At 41.2% G+C, this 22,199-nt stretch overlaps 1 protein-coding gene across 1 annotated transcript; it reads left to right on the top strand.

Moving 5' to 3' along the window:
* The first annotated feature begins 10,989 nt into the window (after positions 1-10,989).
* Positions 10,990-16,326, top strand: LOC129753015 (uncharacterized). The gene has a single exon (XM_055748809.1). It carries the CDS (start codon positions 10,990-10,992, stop codon positions 16,324-16,326), a length of 5,337 nt encoding a protein of 1,778 aa, XP_055604784.1.
* The last annotated feature ends 5,873 nt before the right edge of the window (positions 16,327-22,199 follow it).

Here is a 22,199-nt window from a genome sequence, read left to right as displayed (position 1 = left end):
GTATATTCCAAAAAGAATCATGGTAGTCGTAAATGATTCGCATGCCAAATCGTGAAAATCGTAATTCAATACAATCCAAATCAAGAATATGTGTGCTAATTGTCGTGATTTTACGAATCTCAATTCAGAGATTCACCTAAACACGTCTGTCGCTCACAATGACTGACTTTGTTTTGTTTGTTTGCCTGGTGTTGCCAAAATAGCAAACGTTGCCAATGAAATTTATTTTATTTTATTTATCTTCAGTGTTGCCGAATTCAACTATTATTTTAATTTATTTTTAATTAAATTTGATTTCTTTTCTTCATATCCTTCATCTTATCCCTACATTCCTTCTCATCTCTATTCTCAATCAACACTTTTTTACGCATCGACTTTTGTTTTTTTTTCTTCTTTAGAACTATTTTTTTTTACCAAATATCCTTTTTTTTATTCCATATTCTACATCTTTGTTCCAGACTATTGTTTTCCTAAAATACAAAATTTTATATCCCAAATATCCCTCATTTCAATTCTACATTCCATTCTCTGCCAAAGCTTTTAAAATCCAAATTTTTATTTTCTGAATATTCTTCATCCCATCCAAAAATATTCTTCACAAAAGCCTTTCCAATTGCTGCTTTTTCTGTCGCTCTGCTTTTGTTTACCAGAGCCGGAAAAATCCGCATATGAAACATTCTTAGCATCAGATTTCTCAAACTGTGCTTTTCTTGTCACTCTGTCTCTGCTAACCTGAGTCGAAATAATTCGATAGTATTCTTAGAAACAGCCTACCCAATCAGAAGGCTTATTCAATACATACAATCAGCAGCAGTAGCATTAAAGATCCAAATCGAAATAAAAAATCAGAAGCAGCAGCCTTAAATATCTGCGCTTCTAACGTAAATTCTGTCTTTTTCCACCAGAAGGCCAAATCAAAACATACACCAGCAGCAGCCTTAAATATCTGCGCTTTTATAGGCAGTTCCGTCTTATTCCACCGGAAGGCCAAATCAAAACAAACACCAGCAGCAGCCTTAAATATCTGCGCTATTTGTGCTTATTCTACCAACCACGCCATTGTCGTGATTTTACGAATCTCAATTCAGAGATTCACTTAAACACGTCTGTCGCTCACAAGAATAGATCAATGACTGACTTTGTTTTGTTTGTTTGCCTGGTGTTGCCAAAATAGCAAACGTTGCCAATGAAATTTATTTTATTTTATTTATCTTCAGTGTTGCCGAATTCAACTATTATTTTAATTTATTTTTAATTAAATTTGATTTCTTTTCTTCATATCCTTCATCTCATCCCTACACTAATGTAACGGTGTATTTAATGAATTTAATCCTGAAGGGATGTTTAGATAAACGCGTTTTCGTAGAGCTCTAGACTTATTCAGTTTTCCACCCAAAAAGTACCTACATCGGAAAGTTTGAACCGTGTAAACCTGTAATAAGTGAATATTCAAGCCCTGCCAAATAAAGTTAAGCGCGATTGTGGACACAAAAGGACAAAAAGTTAAGTTTTTGTGATCACCCAGAAAATAATTTTCTGTAAGCAGACTTTATTGAAAGCTCCCTTCAGAAGTTTGTACTTCAAAACACCACCTTTCGAACATCTATAAAAAATGTCGAAGTCAACTCGCTCAACAACGCCGTCATCTCTGCTTGTTGACTTGGAATCGCAAGCAAAAAAGCGCTCCAGAGAAGACATCAATTTGACTGGTACCGAAACTATTGGAAGTTTCGACGAACTGTGGAGAAAAATCGAGGCTAAGTTAACTGATTCTCATTCGCGCCTCGAAGAAAAAATTGACAACTGCTACTTTGATTTATCGGCCTAGCGGTGAAAAGTGATGTCCTTTTTAGTAGGGACATCTAAAGATTATGAAATTTTTTATACAGATGGATAGAAGGTAAGAAGAAATGAAAGATGGTGAAAATGAGCGGGTAGAATTTGTCTAGAAGCATTACCATCACATACCAAATTTTTGTTCCTCACGAGCCTACTACTATGAAGTGGTAGATACAGATAGAGTTGCATCTACCACCACACATTAGTAGGCTTAGCGTGGTCCGCCCCACAAGCGAGAACTTGTAGTGCGGACGAACAAAAAGATGGTATGTGATCGCTCAGATAAGCTCCCTTTAACTCAGAAACGCATCTATCGATGTTTAAGTCTTCTCAGTTTGTTATCTTCGCATTCGTTACATGCGGGGTTTGCATGCGAAACGGTACGGTCGATAGTCTGATAGTGACCAACCACCGATGCTATGATGTCGTGTTTTTTATTTCTTTTTGGCCAAAGTTATTTAATTTTATGAAGAGATTAACCACCGTAATTTTTGTTTGTTACTTTGATTTATCGGCCTAGCGGTGAAAAGTGATGTCGGTGACTTAAACATCGATAGATGCGTTTCTGAGTTAAAGGGAGCTTATCTGAGCGATCACATACCATCTTTTTGTTCGTCCGCACTACAAGTTCTCGCTTGTGGGGCGGACCACGCTAAGCCTACTAATGTGTGGTGGTAGATGCAACTCTATCTGTATCTACCACTTCATAGTAGTAGGCTCGTGAGGAACAAAAATTTGGTATGTGATGGTAATGCTTCTAGACAAATTCTACCCGCTCATTTTCACCATCTTTCATTTCTTCTTACCTTCTATCCATCTGTATAAAAAATTTCATAATCTTTAGATGTCCCTACTAAAAAGGACATCACTTTTCACCGCTAGGCCGATAAATCAAAGTAACAAACAAAAATTACGGTGGTTAATCTCTTCATAAAATTGACAACTGCCATACCGAACTTGCGAAAAGAATAGACACCATCGAACAGGAGGTTTCTTCCTTTCGAAAAGAGTGTTTTGCCCAAATTAACTCGCTAAACTCTGAGGTAAAAATTTTGCATGAGGAATGTTTTACAACTGCTGAAGCTGTTGAGCGTTTGGGAAGAAGCCGCGAGATTATAATAATATCTGGAATTCCTTATGAAGAGAACGAAAACCTGACCATCATCTTTCAGAATATAATCAAACAGTTGAGCTACAATGTATGCCCCATAGTTGAGCTCAAAAGATTAGCAAAGGCCCCAATTGCCTCCGGAACTTCACCTCTTATATTGTGTGAGTTTGCCATGAGAAGTTCTATGTCCGAGTTCTATAAACGATACATCACACAACGCAATCTATCGCTACGTCACGTAGGATTTGATTCGGATAACCGTATCTTTATCAACGAACATCTCACTCCACTAGCCAGAGGAATCAGAACAGAAGCAATAAAACTAAAAAAACAAGGTCTCGTTGAAAAGGTGAACTCGAGAGATGGAATCGTTCGAGTAAAATTAATCCATCAAGCCGAAATGGTGTCCATCAGAAACAAAGATCACCTTGCTGAAATTTGCAATAAAACCCTATCCAACTAAGCTATTCTTTTCCTTCCCATTTCTCCTTTAACTCCTATCCTTTTAATCCTTTGAATCCACGCCACTCCTGAAAGTCAACAAAATAAAAAAAAATACAAAATCACCTTTCCTTGCAACATCATTATTCCTTTCATCATTCCTCTGATTCCGATCCCTCGCTATCCTTTGATTCCTAATCCTTCCATAAAGTCACGTTTCTCTCGTGACTCGCCGCCGCTCGTCGTCAACGACCAACGTCTACATCGTCATTCGCCCGAATGCCACCGCCCGGTGAGGATCGATGCTGTTCCCGAGAAACCGCAACTGCCACCGTCATTGGCCGTCATCGAAAAACGTACTTTTTAGAGTGCTGTTGTCGCATGGAGATACTGGGTACAATCGTATCGACTTTGAGAGACAACTTTTCATTCCACATTCTGAAAGCATCATCTGTGATCAACACCTAAGCCCAGCCATCCTGTGATGAAGTTGAGAAGATCCAATTGCGGGTCAATTGCTGTGAGATCAACTAAAAATAACACACAACAACGAACACCCGTAATCCGATGTTATCGTTATGCTGCATGCCGCTGTCTCGTATTGAGAGACAACTTAATTGCCGAATTCCGAGTGGTCCATCTCACATCCCATCTTGGCCACGTGTACCTAGACACCGATCAAAGTACTTCATCGCTCATCATACGGAGAATTTGATCGATAATGCCGTCCTGAGATGATCCTATCGATGACGCTCCGGAGAGTCCAGCCCAAAGAGAATCATCGCATCGTAACCTTCATTACAGTATCTTGTTGATCAAATGCTTTTTCGTCTGAGATAAAAACATCACTTCTCAGAGATCTCCTAACTTCGAAGCTGCTCTTGAGAGATGGTGCCACCGAGCGATCTGCGATTATATTGTGCCCTGGAGATGTGATGTTTAGATCCAATTGCGTGTTAGCTGTTGGTGGTGCCCGGTCGCTGCTAATTTGCGATCAGCGAGTAAAGTTTATTTACTGTACTCGGATGGATGCCTGTTGCTGTTGTTGCGGTTGTTGCTGCCTGATCCCGAATGATAATTGGTTCTTCAATGAAACGTCGTAGCCCAGAACATCTGACCAGAATTCCGAATGCTGCATCACCGCCCAGGTCGCTGTCCTTGAACAAAATCCCCGCAGTCTGTGTTAAGGTACTGTAATCATGTTAGAAGCGCCGACAATTGATCCTATGGATGACAAAGCTGCAAATCTTATAATGTTTTCATTATTCTGAATGCTTATTTTGTTCCGTTACCTACTCAACTGAAAAGTCTAGAAGTCAATTCAAGTGATTATTATGAATCGTTTTAAGAAGATTGTCGTTCCAAACATTATTCTTTCTAGTGACTTCTTTTTAGATTTTGATTTCTTAATTTTGCTGCTTCCCAATGGTTAACTATTCTAATGAAAATGCCTCTATGGATCATGCAATTCCTAATGCTGTGATTCACAGTGTTCTATGTGACGATATGCTCAATATTTGTCACATCAATGTTCAAAGCCTCTGCGCTCGTAACTTATCAAAATTTCTTGAACTCAAACATCTATTTACGAAAAGCAAAATAGATATTATTTTTATGACCGAAACGTGGCTTTTTGAAACTGTTAGCGATATTGTAATCTCAATTGACGGTTTCAATTTAATTAGGAATGATCGCAACAGGCATGGAGGCGGTGTTTGCATTTATTTTAGAAACAATCTAAAATGTAGAGTTCTCATGAAATCTGAAAATAGCGAGGTACACTGCACCGAATTTATTTTGGCTGAATTCCTTATGAATGAAAATAAACTCTTCTTCGGCCTTTATTACAACCCTCCTGAAAACGACTGCTCTGAATTACTTCAAACTCATGTTCAACATTATGCTCTGAATTGTGATAGTTCTTTTTTCATCGGTGATTTTAATGCTGATCTTTTAAAACAATCTGGGAGGATCCAAAAGTTTAAAGAATTCATGAGTTGCTCAAATTTTCACTGTGTCAATAGAGAACCCACGTTTTTCCATAATACCGGTAGTTCTTTACTAGATTTACTTTTAACAGATTCTCCTGATGTCATACACCGATTTAGTCAAATTTCTTTGCCAGGTATTTCGCACCATGACTTAATTTTTGCATCGCTTGATTTCCCAAAAATGATTCCGCAAGATGGTTTTTGGTTTCGTGATTACAAAAACTTTGATGTAAATTCACTCTCGGCTTTTCTCGAAGAATCGGATTGGACCCGTTTCCATAGCATTGAAGATTCTGATATGCTAGTTGATATTTTTAATAATTATTTGCTAGGAATTCACGAGTCTTACTTTCCGCTAAAATATCGTAGAAACCGTAAGAATGAATGGTTTAACCATGAAATAAATCATGCTATCATAAACAGAAATTTGGCTTATAATTCTTGGAAGAATTCCAAGTCTATCGAAGATAGAAATAAGTACAAATCCCTACGAAATAAAGTGAACATGATGATTACTAAAGCAAAAACTGCGCGTGAAAAAAATCGCCTCAATCTTGATTTACCTGCCAGGTTATTTTGGAATAACTTGAAGAAGTTTGGCTTGAAAAAATCTGCAGGAAATTTGGCTGTGTCAAACTTCTCTGCTGCCGAAATAAACAATTATTTCTCTTCTAACTTTACTCATCTCGAAGTTGAAGAATTGCATTGCCCTTCTAACTCACAAGGATTTGAATTTAAATCAATAGAAGACTACGAAATCATTAACGCTGTTAATTCGGTTAAATCGAATGCTCTAGGAGTGGACGAAATACCAATCCGTCTAATTAAAATTACTTTACCATTCATTCTACCTGCACTTAGTCACATTTTTAATACCATTATAAAAACTTCCAAATTTCCATACCAATGGAAAAAATCCAAAGTAATTCCAATCCCAAAAAAAGCGAAAGCTCTTGACTTGGCTAACTTGAGACCTATTAGTATACTGAGTGCAATTTCAAAAATTTTTGAAAAATTAGTCAAACAACAAATGACACTCTACCTTAATCAAAATAATATGTTATATGAATTTCAATCTGGTTTTCGCTCATCTCACAGCACAGAAACTGCACTCATGAAAGTGCATAACGATATTGCGTATAACTTAGACAAAAAAGGAATTGCTATACTTTTGATGATAGATTTTGCAAAAGCCTTTGATCGTGTTTCACATACTGTATTTATCAATAAATTGATTTCCAAATATAATTTTTCCAGTTCAGCTGTAAAAATGGTGCAATCTTACTTAAAAGGCCGTTCTCAATCTGTTTTCTTCAATGGATGCAACTCTGAGTTTGTAACAATCGAATCGGGTGTTCCTCAAGGATCAATTCTAGGGCCTTTGTTCTTTTCGCTCTTCATTAACGATCTCCCTTCCGTCTTAGAACATTGCTCTATTCATCTTTTCGCAGATGATGTGCAAATTTATCTTTGCTCTAAACGCAATTCAAATATAAATGATTTCTTTGATAAAATAAATCACGATCTTGCAAAGCTGAATCAATGGTCTTATGCAAACCTTCTCCCAATCAATCCATCAAAAACTAAAGCCTTGCTTTTTGGTAAACAATTATCTACTTCAGTTTACCCGCAACTTATCCTCAATAATAGTGTTATTCAGTTTGTAGATTACGCCGAAAACCTTGGTGTTGTTTTTGACAGAGATCTAACCTGGCATCGACATGTTAATACTCAATGCGGCAAGATTTATGGTGCAATAAAAAGATTAAACCTAACAACTAAACATTTAGATTCAACTACAAAATTAAAACTTTTCAAGACTTATGTTTATCCTTTGTTTATTTACAGTGATTTTGTTTATTTGAATGCATTTGATAGATCTGTGAATAAGTTGCGAGTAGCCCTCAACTCCTGTGTGCGATATATCTTCAACTTGTCACGTTATTCTCGAGTTTCCGATCTTCAAAAAGTTCTCATTGGTTGTTCATTCGAAAATTTCTATAAATTCCGATCATGCATGGTGATGCATCGAATTATCAGCACTGGAAAGCCAGATTATTTGAAAAATTTGCTCACTCCGCTAAGAAATTCTCGCACTGGAAACATACTCATCCCTCCGCACAGCTCCTCTTATTATGGCAGATCCTTTTTTGTTAGAGGCATTGTAAATTGGAATAGTCTCCCAACTAATTTAAAACTAATCAACAAGAAATCAGAGTTTAAAAGAAGTCTGCTAGAAGAATATATGGAGTAAAACGACATGATTTAATTTAGAATTGCGAAAATGGAACGATTTGAATATTAGTTTAAAAAAATCAAGAAACATCCACCACATTGTAACAGTTTAAAAGATTGTAATCTTACGTTACATAAATAAAACAAAGTTATAATAATAACGGTTAATTTGGCAATTTTTAGCGATTTTGCTAGCTTTGCGTGCGAGTAGTTCGGATTTTCGCGATGCGCGGGCAAAATTTTGATACGCTGCTCTTCTTCCTTGGACGGCATTTTGACAACTGAAGAGTGAATTCCAAAATCAAAATAGGAGCAACATTCTACACACACACACACACACACCTTCAAAATGAGGGGTGTTCAGGTTTTTTAAATGCAAAATTGCAAGAAATACGTCAAGTTGATATTGACCAAATTTTGACCGTATCACCCTTTAGGTGCATATAATGCATATTTATTGAACAAAAAGTGGTCGACTTTTTAGATAGCATTTGATTAGATATTCCGAAATTTCAAACGTGTTTTTCTAATTTCGAGCTAACTACTTGTTTTGCCCTCATGAAATGTTACGCTAGAATTAACCTCCTGGGCGATGGGCGCGCTCGCAATCCCGGTATACGATTTCTCGTGTGTTAAACAGAGAGAGCAATAGCTTTCACTCCAATTTCACTCCGATTAGCTGTCATTCTTATGGAAATCTGTGTAAGAGTGAAGAGCAGGCTTTATTCTTTTTAGCAGGCCCAAGCCCAATTTTGACTAGGCGTAATTTCACATTCCAGCGATAATGCATCAACAGGTTGTTTTTTTCAAATGATTGTTATCTTTTATGTAAATAGATTTTGTGAAATGTTCTCTATCTAAGGGCATGAAATTGACTATACTCAACTATTTTTCCATAACTAGGAGGGAATATGATAAAAAAACGAAAACTTCAACAGAACACTAAAAATGTCGAATATGTATGTCAATCAGTGTACACTGTACATCCAGAATAGCCGTTAACTTATTTTGTTTACTGCAGGCTTTCTATATATTAAGGTTGCCAGATTTCCCGGTTTTATCTGGTTTTGCCCGAATATTTGATAAAAAATTTGAGACCAGTCCAGCCCGGTCCGGTTGCCCGGATTTCATTGAAAAATGCCCTGATTTTTCACTTTTTTTGGCAAATCAACTTAACAAAAATAAATTGTTTTGTAAATTTCATTATTTAGCCAAATATTGAGCAAATTTTGCAAAAATAATCACAAAAATTTTTTTTGATGCATAAAATATGTGTCTGTGAGTAAGCAACCCTCGGTACGCCAACGTACGACAGACAACATATTTGCCACCCGTTCGGTTCGATCAGCTACGATCAGGAGCTTGGAGAACGTATAGAAGACGGTCGTCGTTGTCAGCCGGTGTGTTGGTCAGAGATCCGCTCCGAACGATCTAAGGCCCGATCACGAACCTATGAAACCCGATCAGAGAGTTGCGCCGATGAGAGAAAAACATCGCACATCGGTCTGGCGACGACAACCATAGCACTGATCGATCAGTTGTAACCAGATCATCGTCCGTTTCATCCGTGCTTGTTGGGGTATTCCTCACACGGCCCAGTATTTTTGTTAAGTGTTTAATATTTAAGTTTATGTTTAATGTTCGATAATAAATTAAAGTATTTTGTGTAAATCCGCGTGTGCCTTTGTGTGTGATGACCACAATTTGATCGGGGACTCCTTTTCACCCGGAATTGAAACCGCAAGCAGCAGCTAAGACCGAACAATAGCAGAGATTCCACCACCCTCCCGAAGCCCTCCTCTCTCGGTGTTGGGACGCCCGACCCCATCAGCTGTTATCGAAGGCGGGATTGAGCACACTGCAGGTAAAAGGTTTTTGGACGACCCAACATTATGGTCCTTCGAACCGGATGAGGGCCAATCAACGTTAAATTCCGGATTCACGATTGCCTTCGGAAGACGTCCGTGAAGCTATTGTTCCCGGGTTTCAAAGGAAAGACGCCATCGAGAATCCCGGCTGGAACTATTCACGCGAAGCAACAATACATCCTTTGTGCTTCATCGATGGGCTTGGCTTGGGTAGCGCCATCGTAATTAAACAAAGTGTGGTTCGCGGTCATCATCCATCCTTGGTTGGCCATCTACATACGGGCTAGGACATCGGTGCATGTGCGGTGTCGGCCAACACGATTCCGAAGAGGTCGGAACAAGGCGATTGGAACATCGCCAAATTTGACGGTCGACTGGTCCAGGATTACCCGGTGATTGGAACATCGCCGGCCCCCTCCCTCCCTCCACCAACCCCTTGGAATCTGGTTACAACTGAGAGGAACAACTACATTGAGATTTGGATCGTGTAAGTGCATTTACAAAAACAAATATTGTTGGTTGGTTTTTCAAAAATACAATTTTTAACGATAATTAATTCCTTTTCCAACATTAATAACCACCGTATCCCTGTCGTCATTGGCTGGAGGCCTTTGACTCCATTTTGTCAGATTGTGTCTGTTGGACATTGAGGACTTTGTGTCCTGGTTGGTTGAAATTAGTTCGCTTGCTGTTCAGAAGGTCTGATCGAGCCTACTAGTGGTGCCGCTACCCTGGTTGTAGTTGTTCGTGCACGGGATAGCACCTACATAGTTTACAATTTCTGCTACTTGAATTGTGTTTGATTGATCAGCTGTTTGAGATTCATGATTTGAAGTTGCTCAATGGTTATAGTGAGAAGAAGTATCTCATCATTCTTGGTATTGCTGAACTAAGGTCGCTCGCTAATTAGTGGACCAAGGGTAAGTAGTATTTTATATGAATTGGCAAATATTGAATTATAAGAATTAAAAACTAAAGAATATCAATTTTAAATCAATGGTTAATTGAATCACGTAATGTTTGGTGGATTTTTGAATCGAATTGTGAGCTGTTATACTTTGAGTTCGAAGTTTGAACTATTTTTTTTTTGTGTGTTTGGAGTCAGACTTTGACTGAAAGTGTTGGTAATCAACTAAATTGATCTTTGGGGATTTGCTTAGTCCAAATTTGGTCGTTTGGTGACTGCATTGAGTTGGAATTGTTTGACCAGCATTTGAATTGAGTCGGTTTAATATCGTCGGTGATTGCTTCAATCAGAATCAACTTTGTTACACGTCAGTATTGGGACTGATTTTACGTGATCAGAAACTGAATCGATCCGGAGGTCGAATTGGCCTAAAATTGAATCGATTCTGAATTAGAATCGGATTGCTCGGAACTTCAATTGTGTACTTTCGGAATTTGAATGGTCGGTAATTGAATCGATTCAGAGGTTGAATCGGATTGAGTCAGAATCTAAAATTTACGGAATTTAAAAGGGATTATTTAGTTTTCAATACCAATCATGCCTAGCACAAAGAAACCATCAGTTTCGACCGTGGCTCCAAGCTTGAAGGTCTTGAACATGCGATTTAAGCAGATTCAGTCCTCGTTTAGTGACATTTGGCGTTTCGTTGAAACATTTCAAGAAGATTCCTCGTCGATTCAAATTGAGATTCGTCTGGAGGAAATTGATAACCTGTGGGAGAAACTAAATGATACATTGATTGAAATTCAATCTCATGATGACTTTGACTTAGATGAAAGTTATTTCGAGCGTGAAAGGGTCACGTTTAGCGAAAGATATTACCATTCAAAAGCCTTTCTTATGGAAAAACTTAAGGAACGGACTCAATTACCGGATTTGAGTAGTACAGCTAGGGTGAATGACTCATTAATGCAACCAACTCTTGATCACGTTCGACTTCCCCAGATCAAACTTCAAACGTTTAATGGGAATATTGAAGAATGGTTAAGTTTTCGGGATTTATACATGTCGCTCATTCATTGGAAGACTGATTTACCGGAAGTGGAAAAGTTTCACTATCTTAAAGGTTGTTTACAAGGTGAACCAAAAGCTCTAATTGACCCTATCAAGATCACAAAAACCAACTACCAAATCGCTTGGGATTTGTTGCTGAAGAGATACAACAACAGTAAGCTCTTACGGAAAAGACAAGTTCAAGGTCTGTTTCAGCTCCCTTCTTTGACTAAGGAATCCGTCAGTGATCTGCAAGTTCTCTTGGAAGGATTCGAGAGAATTGTGCAGACGTTAGATCAGATCATACAACCTGAAGAATACAAGGATCTTCTTCTGGTCCACCTTCTCTCCTCGCGTCTCGATCCTGCGACACGCAGAGGATGGGAAGAAAGTTCTGCCGCCAAGGACCAAGATGTTGTACAAGATTTGACGGAGTTTCTTCGCAGGCGTGTGCGAGTTTTAGAATCATTGCCGGTTAAGGTTGTAGAGCCCAAGTCAGTTCAGCCACAACAAGTCCCAAGGTTTAAGCATTCTACTAGGGGTAGCTTCAGTTCATTCCAATCGTCTGGTAGAGCGTGTGTTGCTTGTCAAGCGGATCATCCATTATTTCAATGCCAGGCTTTTCAGCGCATGAAAATTGAGGATAGAGAAGGGTTGCTACGAAGTCATTCGCTCTGTAGAAATTGCTTTAGCAAGAGTCATAGGGCGAAAGAATGTAAATCGAGGTATTCTTGTCGCCATTGTAAGGGTCGCCACCATAGTTTGGTTTGTTTTAGATCAGACAAGGAGGAATCTAGAGGTTCTAGATTTCGAAAAGGTACAGAGGAATCGAAACCCCAAGAACAACAGTTGGTATCAGCTCCTCAAGTGACGAACCTGGCAGCTACAGATCTTTTGTCCTCTAACTCTGCGCCTCAACGCTCATCACAGGTTCTCTTAGCTACAGCAGTAGTTGTTTTGGAAGATGATTTTGGTAATCAGTACCCTGCAAGAGCTCTTCTAGATTCTGGCTCAGAGAGCAATCTTCTTACGGAGCGAATGAGCCAACGGTTGAAAACCACAAGAGAAAGGGTAGAAATCTGCGTAATAGGAATAGGTCAGGCAGCAACGAAGGTCAAGCAGAGAATTCATGCCACGGTTCGATCACGAGTTTCAGAGTTTTCGCGAGCTATGAGCTTCCTTGTCCTACCCAAGGTGACGGTTAATTTGCCCACAACAACAGTACAAACAAAGGGCTGGAGATTTCCAGAAGGTATTCAATTGGCAGACCCTTCATTCTCGGTGTCTAGTGAGGTGGACATTGTTTTAGGAATCGAATCATTCTTCGATTTCTTCCATACTGGAGAAAAGATCGATTTGGGCGATCAACTTCCTTCTCTGAATCATTCAGTGTTTGGTTGGGTAGTCTGTGGAGGTTTGCCGATCCCACGGCAAGCCATACAAGTAATCTCGAATGCTTCGATTACTGAAGATCCTCTGGAAGCCATGATGGCTCGATTTTGGTCCTGTGAGGAGGTCGAGTCAACCAATTTCCTTTCACCAGAGGAAGCCAGATGCGAGAGCTTATTCTCGAAAACTGTGAAACGCGAGTCCGACGGAAGATACACAGTTTCTCTACCTCGAAACGATAGTATCATTGAACGATTAGGTGAATCGCAGGAGATCGCTATGCGGCGATTTCTGGCAACGGAACGGAGACTTGCTAGGGACGAAAACCTCAGGAAGCAATACGAAGAGTTCATGGAGGAATACGTTCGTTTGGGTCACATGCAAAAGATAGTTGAGTTGGAAGATGAGTCATGTCAGAAATCAGGTAAACAGTCAGTCAAGCGTTGTTTTTTGCCACACCATCCAGTTGTTAAAGAAGCGAGTACTACTACAAAGGTCAGGGTCGTTTTTGACGCCTCTTGTAAAACTTCAACTGGAGTATCGTTAAACGATGGACTCTTGAATGGCCCTGTTATTCAGGATGACTTACGCTCGATTATCCTCCGTTGTCGAACCAAACAGGTTATGGTTGTTGCCGACATTGAGAAAATGTTCAGGCAAATCAATATCGCTGAAGATGATCGTCCTTTCCAATCCATTTTGTGGCGGTCATCTCCCAAGGAAAAAATATCGATCTATGAACTGCGAACAGTCACCTACGGAACCAAACCAGCTCCATTTCTAGCCACTAGAACTCTGCAACAGTTGGCCACTGATGGGAAAGGGGATTTTCCGCTTGCAGCAAGGGCTGTTTTGAATGACACCTACATGGATGATGTCATCACAGGGTCGGATACCGTGGAAGAAGCGAGTGAGCTGCAAGTTCAGCTTGATGCGTTGATGAGTTCTGGTGGGTTTCGTTTGAGAAAATACGCCTCAAACAGCCCTGATGTGTTGAAGAATGTTTCTGAAGACAATTTGGCAATCAAATGCCCGGAAGGTATTAACCTGGATCCTGATCCATCGGTCAAGACTTTAGGTTTGACATGGATGCCCACATCAGATGTTTTCAGCTTTCAATTCAGTATTCCGACCATTGAATCTATTGAACCATTAACTAAAAGGCGAATACTGTCCGTTATTGCTATGCTTTTCGATCCCCTGGGGCTCATTGGAGCCGTAATTGCTACTGCTAAGATTTTTATGCAGAAAATTTGGATGTTAAGGGATGCTAAAGATCAACGACTGGGCTGGGATGAACCGGTACCGTTGATGATTGATGAAGCTTGGAGAAAATACCACCAGCAACTCAGTTCGCTCAATGAGATCCGAATAAATCGATGCGTTATGATTTCTAACCCTGTTCTGCTTGAGATCCATTGTTTTTCTGATGCGTCAGAGAAGGCGTACGGAGCTTGTGTTTACATCCGCAGCCAGAACTCCCAAGGTCAATTGAAAACAGCTCTCCTTACATCAAAGTCACGCGTTGCACCGTTGAAGTCGCAAAGTATTCCTAGGTTAGAGTTGTGTGGAGCATTGCTTGGGGCTCAGCTGGTAGCCAATGTGAAAAAGGCCCTCAAGGGCGAAGTCTCGACATTCTTTTGGACCGACTCCACATGTGTTCTACGCTGGATTTCCTCTACGCCGTCAACCTGGACTACTTTCGTGGCTAATAGAGTGAGCAAAATTCAAACCATGACCGAAGGGTGTCAATGGAACCATGTAGCAGGAAAGCAGAACCCCGCGGACTTAATCTCTCGTGGTATTCTACCCGAGGAGATTCTTGACAACGAGTTTTGGTGGAATGGTCCACAATGGTTAGCAGAAAGCATGGAGAGCTGGCCAATCGCCTCGGTCAGCATGCTTGAAGAAGAAGGAGAAGACGAAAGGAGACACAAAAAGGTAGCTGCAACAACCTCGGTTAGCCGAGAGTTCAACAATTGGTTTATTTCCCACTTTTCCGACTATACGAAACTTATCCGTTCCACTGCTATTTGGATTCGCTTGATTCGAGTTCTTAGAAAGTCAAAAGAAGGCCCAACTTCTGGGTTTCTAAAAGCGACAGAGTTGTCAGAGGCAGAAATGGTTATGGTACGCCTAGTTCAGCGAGAATGCTTCCAGGATGAGCTAAAGTCATGCTCAAGGGGGGAAACGGTTCCCAGAAAATCACCATTGCGTTGGTTCAACCCTTTTATTCAGAATGGCATCATTAAGGTCGGCGGTAGGCTGATGCATTCTCAGGAATCCGAAGATTTTAAACACCCCATGGTTCTACCCGCGAATCATAATTTCACCAAGCTACTTTTCGAATCATACCACAAAAAATTGCTGCACGCTGGACCTCAGCTAACTCTCTGCGCTGTCAGACAGCGGTTTTGGCCTCTGGGAGGAAGGAGCGTAATTAGAAATGTAATTCACAAATGCATAAAATGCTTCAGAGTGCGCCCTAAGCCTATGGAGCAATTAATGGGAGACTTGCCTGCGGCACGAGTTAGAGAATCACGCCCATTCACTAAAACCGGGGTTGATTATTTTGGCCCGGTTTATTTACGCCATGCGCCTCGTAAGCCTTCGGTAAAGGCTTATGTAGCGGTGTTTATTTGTTTTTCCACGAAGGCAGTGCACCTAGAATTGGTGACTGACCTTACAACAGATAGGTTTCTACAGGCGCTTAGAAGATTCCTGGGACGTTGGGGAAAGGTTTCAGATATTTACTCTGACAATGGAACCAACTTCATTGGCGCTAGAAACTATCTGCTTGATTTGAAGAAGGTTCTGAGATCCAAGGATCATCTTGAACAAATTACGAAATACTGTGCAAACGACGGAATCCAATGGCATTTAAATCCTCCTCGAGCGCCGCATTTTGGTGGCCTATGGGAGGCGGCAGTAAAATCTGCAAAACACCACATCATTAGGGTCATTGGTGACCACCCTCTGTCCTTTGAGGACATGCAAACGTTGTTGGTTCAGGTGGAGGCTTGTCTTAATTCGAGGCCTATTACACAGCAATCAGATGATCCGAATGATTTGGAACCACTTACACCGGCACACTTTTGGTTGGGATCTTCCTTGCAGGCTCTTCCAGAACGTGATTTGTCGAACATACCTGTTAATAGGCTCGATAAGACACAGCTGATCCAACAAAAAGTCCAACAAATTTGGAATCGGTGGCGGAAAGAATATCTTTCGCAGCTACAAGCAAGAACTAAACGGTGTAATAAAAATGTTAAAATCGAGATCGGTAGATTGGTAGTAATCTGCGATGACAATGTTCCACCGATCCATTGGAAGATGGGTCGCGTATCTGAAGTACACCCTGGTCAAGATGGTGTTGTTCGGGTGGTGACGTTAAAGACGAGTAGTGGGTTCAAAACTCGGGCGGTTGAACGAATATGTTTATTGCCAATTCAGCCTGAGTCTGAAATGCAGCCAAATGCTGTTCAAGCATAATCCATCCAATCCTTACTCCCATTCCTCCCTAATCAAACACCGTGGAAGAGGAATTTCTCTATTTTCAGAAATCATGCTATTTCTGGGTGGGCCAGGATGTCTGTGAGTAAGCAACCCTCGGTACGCCAACGTACGACAGACAACATATTTGCCACCCGTTCGGTTCGATCAGCTACGATCAGGAGCTTGGAGAACGTATAGAAGACGGTCGTCGTTGTCAGCCGGTGTGTTGGTCAGAGATCCGCTCCGAACGATCTAAGGCCCGATCACGAACCTATGAAACCCGATCAGAGAGTTGCGCCGATGAGAGAAAAACATCGCACATCGGTCTGGCGACGACAACCATAGCACTGATCGATCAGTTGTAACCAGATCATCGTCCGTTTCATCCGTGCTTGTTGGGGTATTCCTCACACGGCCCAGTATTTTTGTTAAGTGTTTAATATTTAAGTTTATGTTTAATGTTCGATAATAAATTAAAGTATTTTGTGTAAATCCGCGTGTGCCTTTGTGTGTGATGACCACAATTTGATCGGGGACTCCTTTTCACCCGGAATTGAAACCGCAAGCAGCAGCTAAGACCGAACAATAGCAGAGATTCCACCACCCTCCCGAAGCCCTCCTCTCTCGGTGTTGGGACGCCCGACCCCATCAGCTGTTATCGAAGGCGGGATTGAGCACACTGCAGGTAAAAGGTTTTTGGACGACCCAACAATATGATTTAAAATCTGTTTATAAATTTAAATGAAATTTTTTTTTTTGCAATTTTTTTATCTTTATTTTTGTTAAGTAATTTTTGAGTTTTGACAAAATTCGCCCGGATGTTGTCCGGATTATTGGTTGTCAATTTGGCAATGAAACGTCCGGATTTGGCCAGGTTTTTTTTAAATAGAAAATTGCCCGGTTTGTCCGGCCCGGATAAGTGCTGAAAAAATTCTGGCAACCTTACTATATATGTATTTTTTCTATAGGATCATATGGCGCCTATTTATGTTTGATTTAGTATTTATTAGGATATATTGACAGTTCTACACGAACACCACCTTAGCAGGAGGCCTCAGCCCTAACCTCAAACCATGGGAGAACAGAATCGATTTTCGAGAAAGGCGCACGATAAACGCGATTTTCCAGTACTAATATCGACAAATTCGCCCTGTGGAAAAGCGATGCACAGATGTTCGTGTTTTGATTTTTTGGGTGCTCAGGGGTGCCAAATGCATTGATATTTGAAAATAATTATATTTTTTTGATTGCATTGTTATTGAAAAACCTTTTCTTGAGAGCCTGGGCTTGTGATATAGCTCAGTTGGCAAGTCTGTTGTCTCCTGAGCCGATGTCCGCGAGTTCGAGCCCAAGAGCAAACATCGAACACAGTTGTACCGGATAAGTTTTTCAATAACGATCCGCCAACTGCAATGTTGATAAAGTCGCGAATGCCATAAAAATGGTAAAACGACTATAATCGAAACAAAAAAAAAAAAAAAAACTTTTCTTGAGAACTAAGAATTTGCAACTTTCTCGTAGATTTCTATTCGAATGTGAAATTAAACGCATCATTTATCTGAACGAAATAACAACTGTCTGTATCGCACACTTAATCGATGTTGCGAATTATGTGGATATGTTTTAAATAATCGGAGCATGTAGGTGATTATTTTTTTTGCCTATACTATCGTCCGTATTGTAAGGATTGGATTCGTCGCTATTAAGTTACATATTGCATTAAGACTTCTACATCCAATTACCCCTCGTTTATATGTCATAAAGAGTTGGTCTCTTTCGCTCTCGTTCTCCATCTTACTCACGCTCCCACAGCTTGTCAGTTACACGCTCAGTGTCGGCCATTTCGGTTCGCTCGTCGCAGCTCTTTTGGCGGTAGTTTAACATTCGAGAGTAACGTTGTGGAAAATACAGATCCGGATGTAACCGGAGATTTTCCCGATGCGGACAATCCCGTATTTCACATTGGCGATCCTGCCAGGAGCCCAGAAAATTTTGTTGGGGAAAGATCTAGGGAAAATCTCCGGTTGCATCAAGTGCAAAGAAAATGGCGTCTGTTCGATGAATGTGGTCCAAAAAAAGTATAAGGTGAGTAACGCCAGCTCGATTTTGGGCCTGATAGAACGGGTTGAGCCTTTGGACTAGACAAGAACCCAGAGTGCGGCGTGGGTCGACAGCTGGATTTTCGTTTTGCATGAGGTGCAGTCGGTTTTGTTCAGACAGGAAAGGCGAGATTGTGTAGTTGAGAGGTTAGCAAAGACGCCCGCAAGCAGAAGGTCGAGTCAAAGGGGGACGCAAACGCACCAAAGTTATTTTAGCCAGGCGAAAAAACCGCCAGCTCAAGTTTTGTTAAACGATGCTTTTTAACCCGACAATTCCCAAGACCCACTTAACCTAAGACTTTAAACGATAGCATTAAAACAGGCGGAACGCCAGCATTCGAATAGGCGAAAATGCCAGCTTTGAACAGGCCGAAACGCCAGCTTTAAAACAGGCGGAGACGCCAGCACTGAAACAGGCGAAAACGCCAGCAATGAAAAAGGCGGAAACGCCAGCACTGAGAGAGGCGGAAACGCCAGCTTTGAAATAGGCGGAAACGCCAGCTTTGAAACAGGCGGAAACGCCAGCATTGAGAGGGGCGGAAACGCCAGCACTGACGAAGGCGAAAACGCAAGCACTGAGAGAGGCGGAAACGCCAGCTTTGAAATAGGCGGAAACGCCAGCTTTGAAACAGGCGGAAACGCCAGCAACAAAAAAGGCGGAAACGCCAGCATTGAGAGGGGCGGAAACGCCAGCACTGACGAAGGCGGGCGCGCCAGCTTTGAAACAGGCGAAAACGCCAGCAACAAAAAAAAGCGGAAACGCCAGCATTGAGAGGGGCGGAAACGCCAGCACTGACGAAGGCGGGCACGCCAGCTTTGAAACAGGCGAAAACGCCAGCAATGGAAAAAGAGGAAACGTCTGCTTGAAATAGGCGGAAACGCGCCAGCAATAAAAAGGCAGAAACGCCAGCTTTGAAACAGGCGGAAACGCCAGCAACAAAAAAGGCGGAAACGCCAGCATTGAGAAAGGCGGAAACGCCAGCATTGAGAGGGGTGGAAACGCCAGCTTTCAAACAGGCAGAAACGCCATCATTCAAACAGACTGAAACGCCAGCTCTGAGAAAGGCGTAAACGCCATGATTGAGAAAGGCTAAAACGCCAGCACTGAGAGAGAAGGAAAATGCCAGCTTTAAAACATGTGGAAACGCCAGCATTGAGAAAGGCGGAAACGCCAGCCCTGAGGGAGGTGGGAACTACAGCTCTGAGAAAGGCGGAAACTCCAGCTTTGAATCCGTAACGCCAACATTTGAACAGAAAAAGCGCTGGATTTAAAACAGGAGAAAACGCCAGCATTTCAATACTTTCAGCCAACAGCTTTGGTCATGTCTCTATTGAGAATTTGTATGATAAGCTTTACACGCAACCCAGAAATCGAGAATGTTCAGGCAAGAACATCAGCAAGTGGGTCATTGAAATGATATAAAAATGAACAGTTATATTTTTGAAAGAAAGTCAGTGGACAGAAATAATTATTTAAAGGTAATCAGCGCCAGTTAAACTTTAATTTAATCGAAACAGTTATTCCAGAAATGATTGGAACCTACCTTAGCAACATTAAAATGGATGGCTTATTGTTTCTATTGGGGTCTTCAACGTTTCAACGTGCCAAAAACGTTGATATCTTTACCGTAGGAAATCGTTGGCTTACAGCACTATTTCTGATTCTGGACCGCCTCAATGATAACGTTTATCGAAAACGTTCTAGCTATGTTTTGTTTGCTAAAGATTTTATGCTCTCTGAGATGACGCTTCCAGCCAAATGTAACGGTCAATACGCCAGCAGCTGCATCTAGTTTTTGTCAGAAAAGGTACGGTTGCGCAAGATTTGATAGATCAGAGCTGACAGTCACTCAGACTTCCGAATTAAAGCAGATCTTTGTCTTAGGTGACCGCAGAAAAATCATCCTACATCACGAGGACATTTATTTGTAGATAACAACAGAAATTCGATACATCAGTTCATCGTGTGCCGAGTGTCCCGATAAAAACACGATTTATTAGCTTAGAATCCTTAACAATACGAAAACATATTTCATTTCTACGTCCACCTGCAGAGACATTTGTTCCTTTGCCCCATTGCCCGTTTGTAGCAACTCCTGTGTTGTTCTCTGCGTTGGCTTCCATTAATCCATGTTGCAAAAAAAAAAATGATAATAATAATTATAATAGGCATCGATCACCGCTGTCTAGGGGATTTCATGCTCTGGATCATCCCGACGAAGTTCATTATTTTGACGGCCCAAACCAATGCCTGGTGAACAGTCTCACAATGCTGAGCAATTGCTACAGCACAAAGCGTTTTGTGTAGCATGTGCAGTATCGAACAAGTCGAATTAGTTACTTCCAGTCGTTCTGTTCTTTCGCAATCAAATTTTGGATGATTGGAATTAAGGCTCCCTGTCAGAAAGAGAACCAGCCGTATTGCAGTTTATTGGTTCGTCTTGGTTGGTTGCCCGTCGAAGCAGTGTCCTCTCAACCCAGTATAGCCCAAGCGGCAGCTGCACAAGTAACCTCTGGCTGTGGGCTTCCAAATATGGCACCCCATCAAAACTACCTTCGTACGTTTGACATTCCGCCATCCAGTGAGCCATGCCATCGGAAAGGTTAGACTCAATATCAGTCGTCTGAGCCGCTAAGTAAGCCAAAGAGAGCACACATGAGCCCCTCGCATATCTAGCTGGCCTTCAACGTGCATGCATGACGCACCATCCGGCTCTTGAACTGCCTAACTTTTTCTACGTTCGTCTGTTGTTGGCGTCGAATGCTTTCTCAGTACCGATGGTGCATAGAGCGTTCACCGCCCCATAAGAGGAAGCCAAACAAAGATCCTGTCCAGGTCGCAAAAACCACCATCTTGATCGCGATGTCTAGAAAGCGGAAAAATGCCGTTAATTGCGACCATTTATTTAGAAATTTTATACAGGCGAAAGAAAAATGGTATAATTATGAGGGCTGAGGATGAATAACACGAGAATGTTAAGATCCTAGAAAACAATAAATAGTATAATTTTGACTGACTTTGTATCCTTTCCGCGGACTTCTTAGAGTAGCTTCAATTTGGTCATTTGTGCAGCAACTCACTGATTAAAATTGGCCAAAATTGTTGGAAGTGCATTAAACCTCCTAAAGCAGATCCCGTTGAACCTGCAACGAAAATCCGAAACAGAGTACGCAAAGTTTGGATTTAATCAGCAGTATCAGCAGTAAGAAACTAGCATTTTTCGACGTATTTCGGTTTACCGTAATGGCTCGATGCATCCTGGGCACCCACTGCCGCAACAAGAACCACTTGTAGTGCAACTACCGTAGTGTCGTTCAAGTCCTAACCCACCTCGGGTCGACTTTTTTTTAGGTGTCAGGTATCGCTTCTGATCCTCCAAATTCTGCTCATTCAATAGCAATAATGTTTCCTGGTCGATGGACTTTTCGATTTCGTATAGTTCAGCATTGTTATTTGTGCTTAGAAGTAACGAACGGGGGCGCGAGGCAAAGAGGAGCCAATTCACATTCCTGCATCCAATAAGCGGGGAGCAGTCTATACATGCAGGCTGGGTTCCAGTTTATGAGTTGAGCTGTGGACAAGGACAGCGGTCCGTAAGCGAATGCCGTAAGACATGCATGATCCTCGGTGTGGTAATTTTAAGAGCTCTTACCAGTGTTGGTATCTTATAGATATATGTCATCATGAATGCATTCAGTCGCATAGTAGCTATCTCGGCGAAAGTCAGTGTTGACAAAAGCCAGTGTTGACAAAAGCTCGAATTGGCAAGT

Source organism: Uranotaenia lowii, chromosome 3 (genome assembly GCF_029784155.1).
Source record: "Uranotaenia lowii strain MFRU-FL chromosome 3, ASM2978415v1, whole genome shotgun sequence".
NCBI classification, from domain to species: domain Eukaryota; kingdom Metazoa; phylum Arthropoda; class Insecta; order Diptera; family Culicidae; genus Uranotaenia; species Uranotaenia lowii.
The sequence above is the reverse complement of the archived record's forward strand: the minus strand, read 5'-3'. Positions and strand labels throughout refer to the sequence as shown.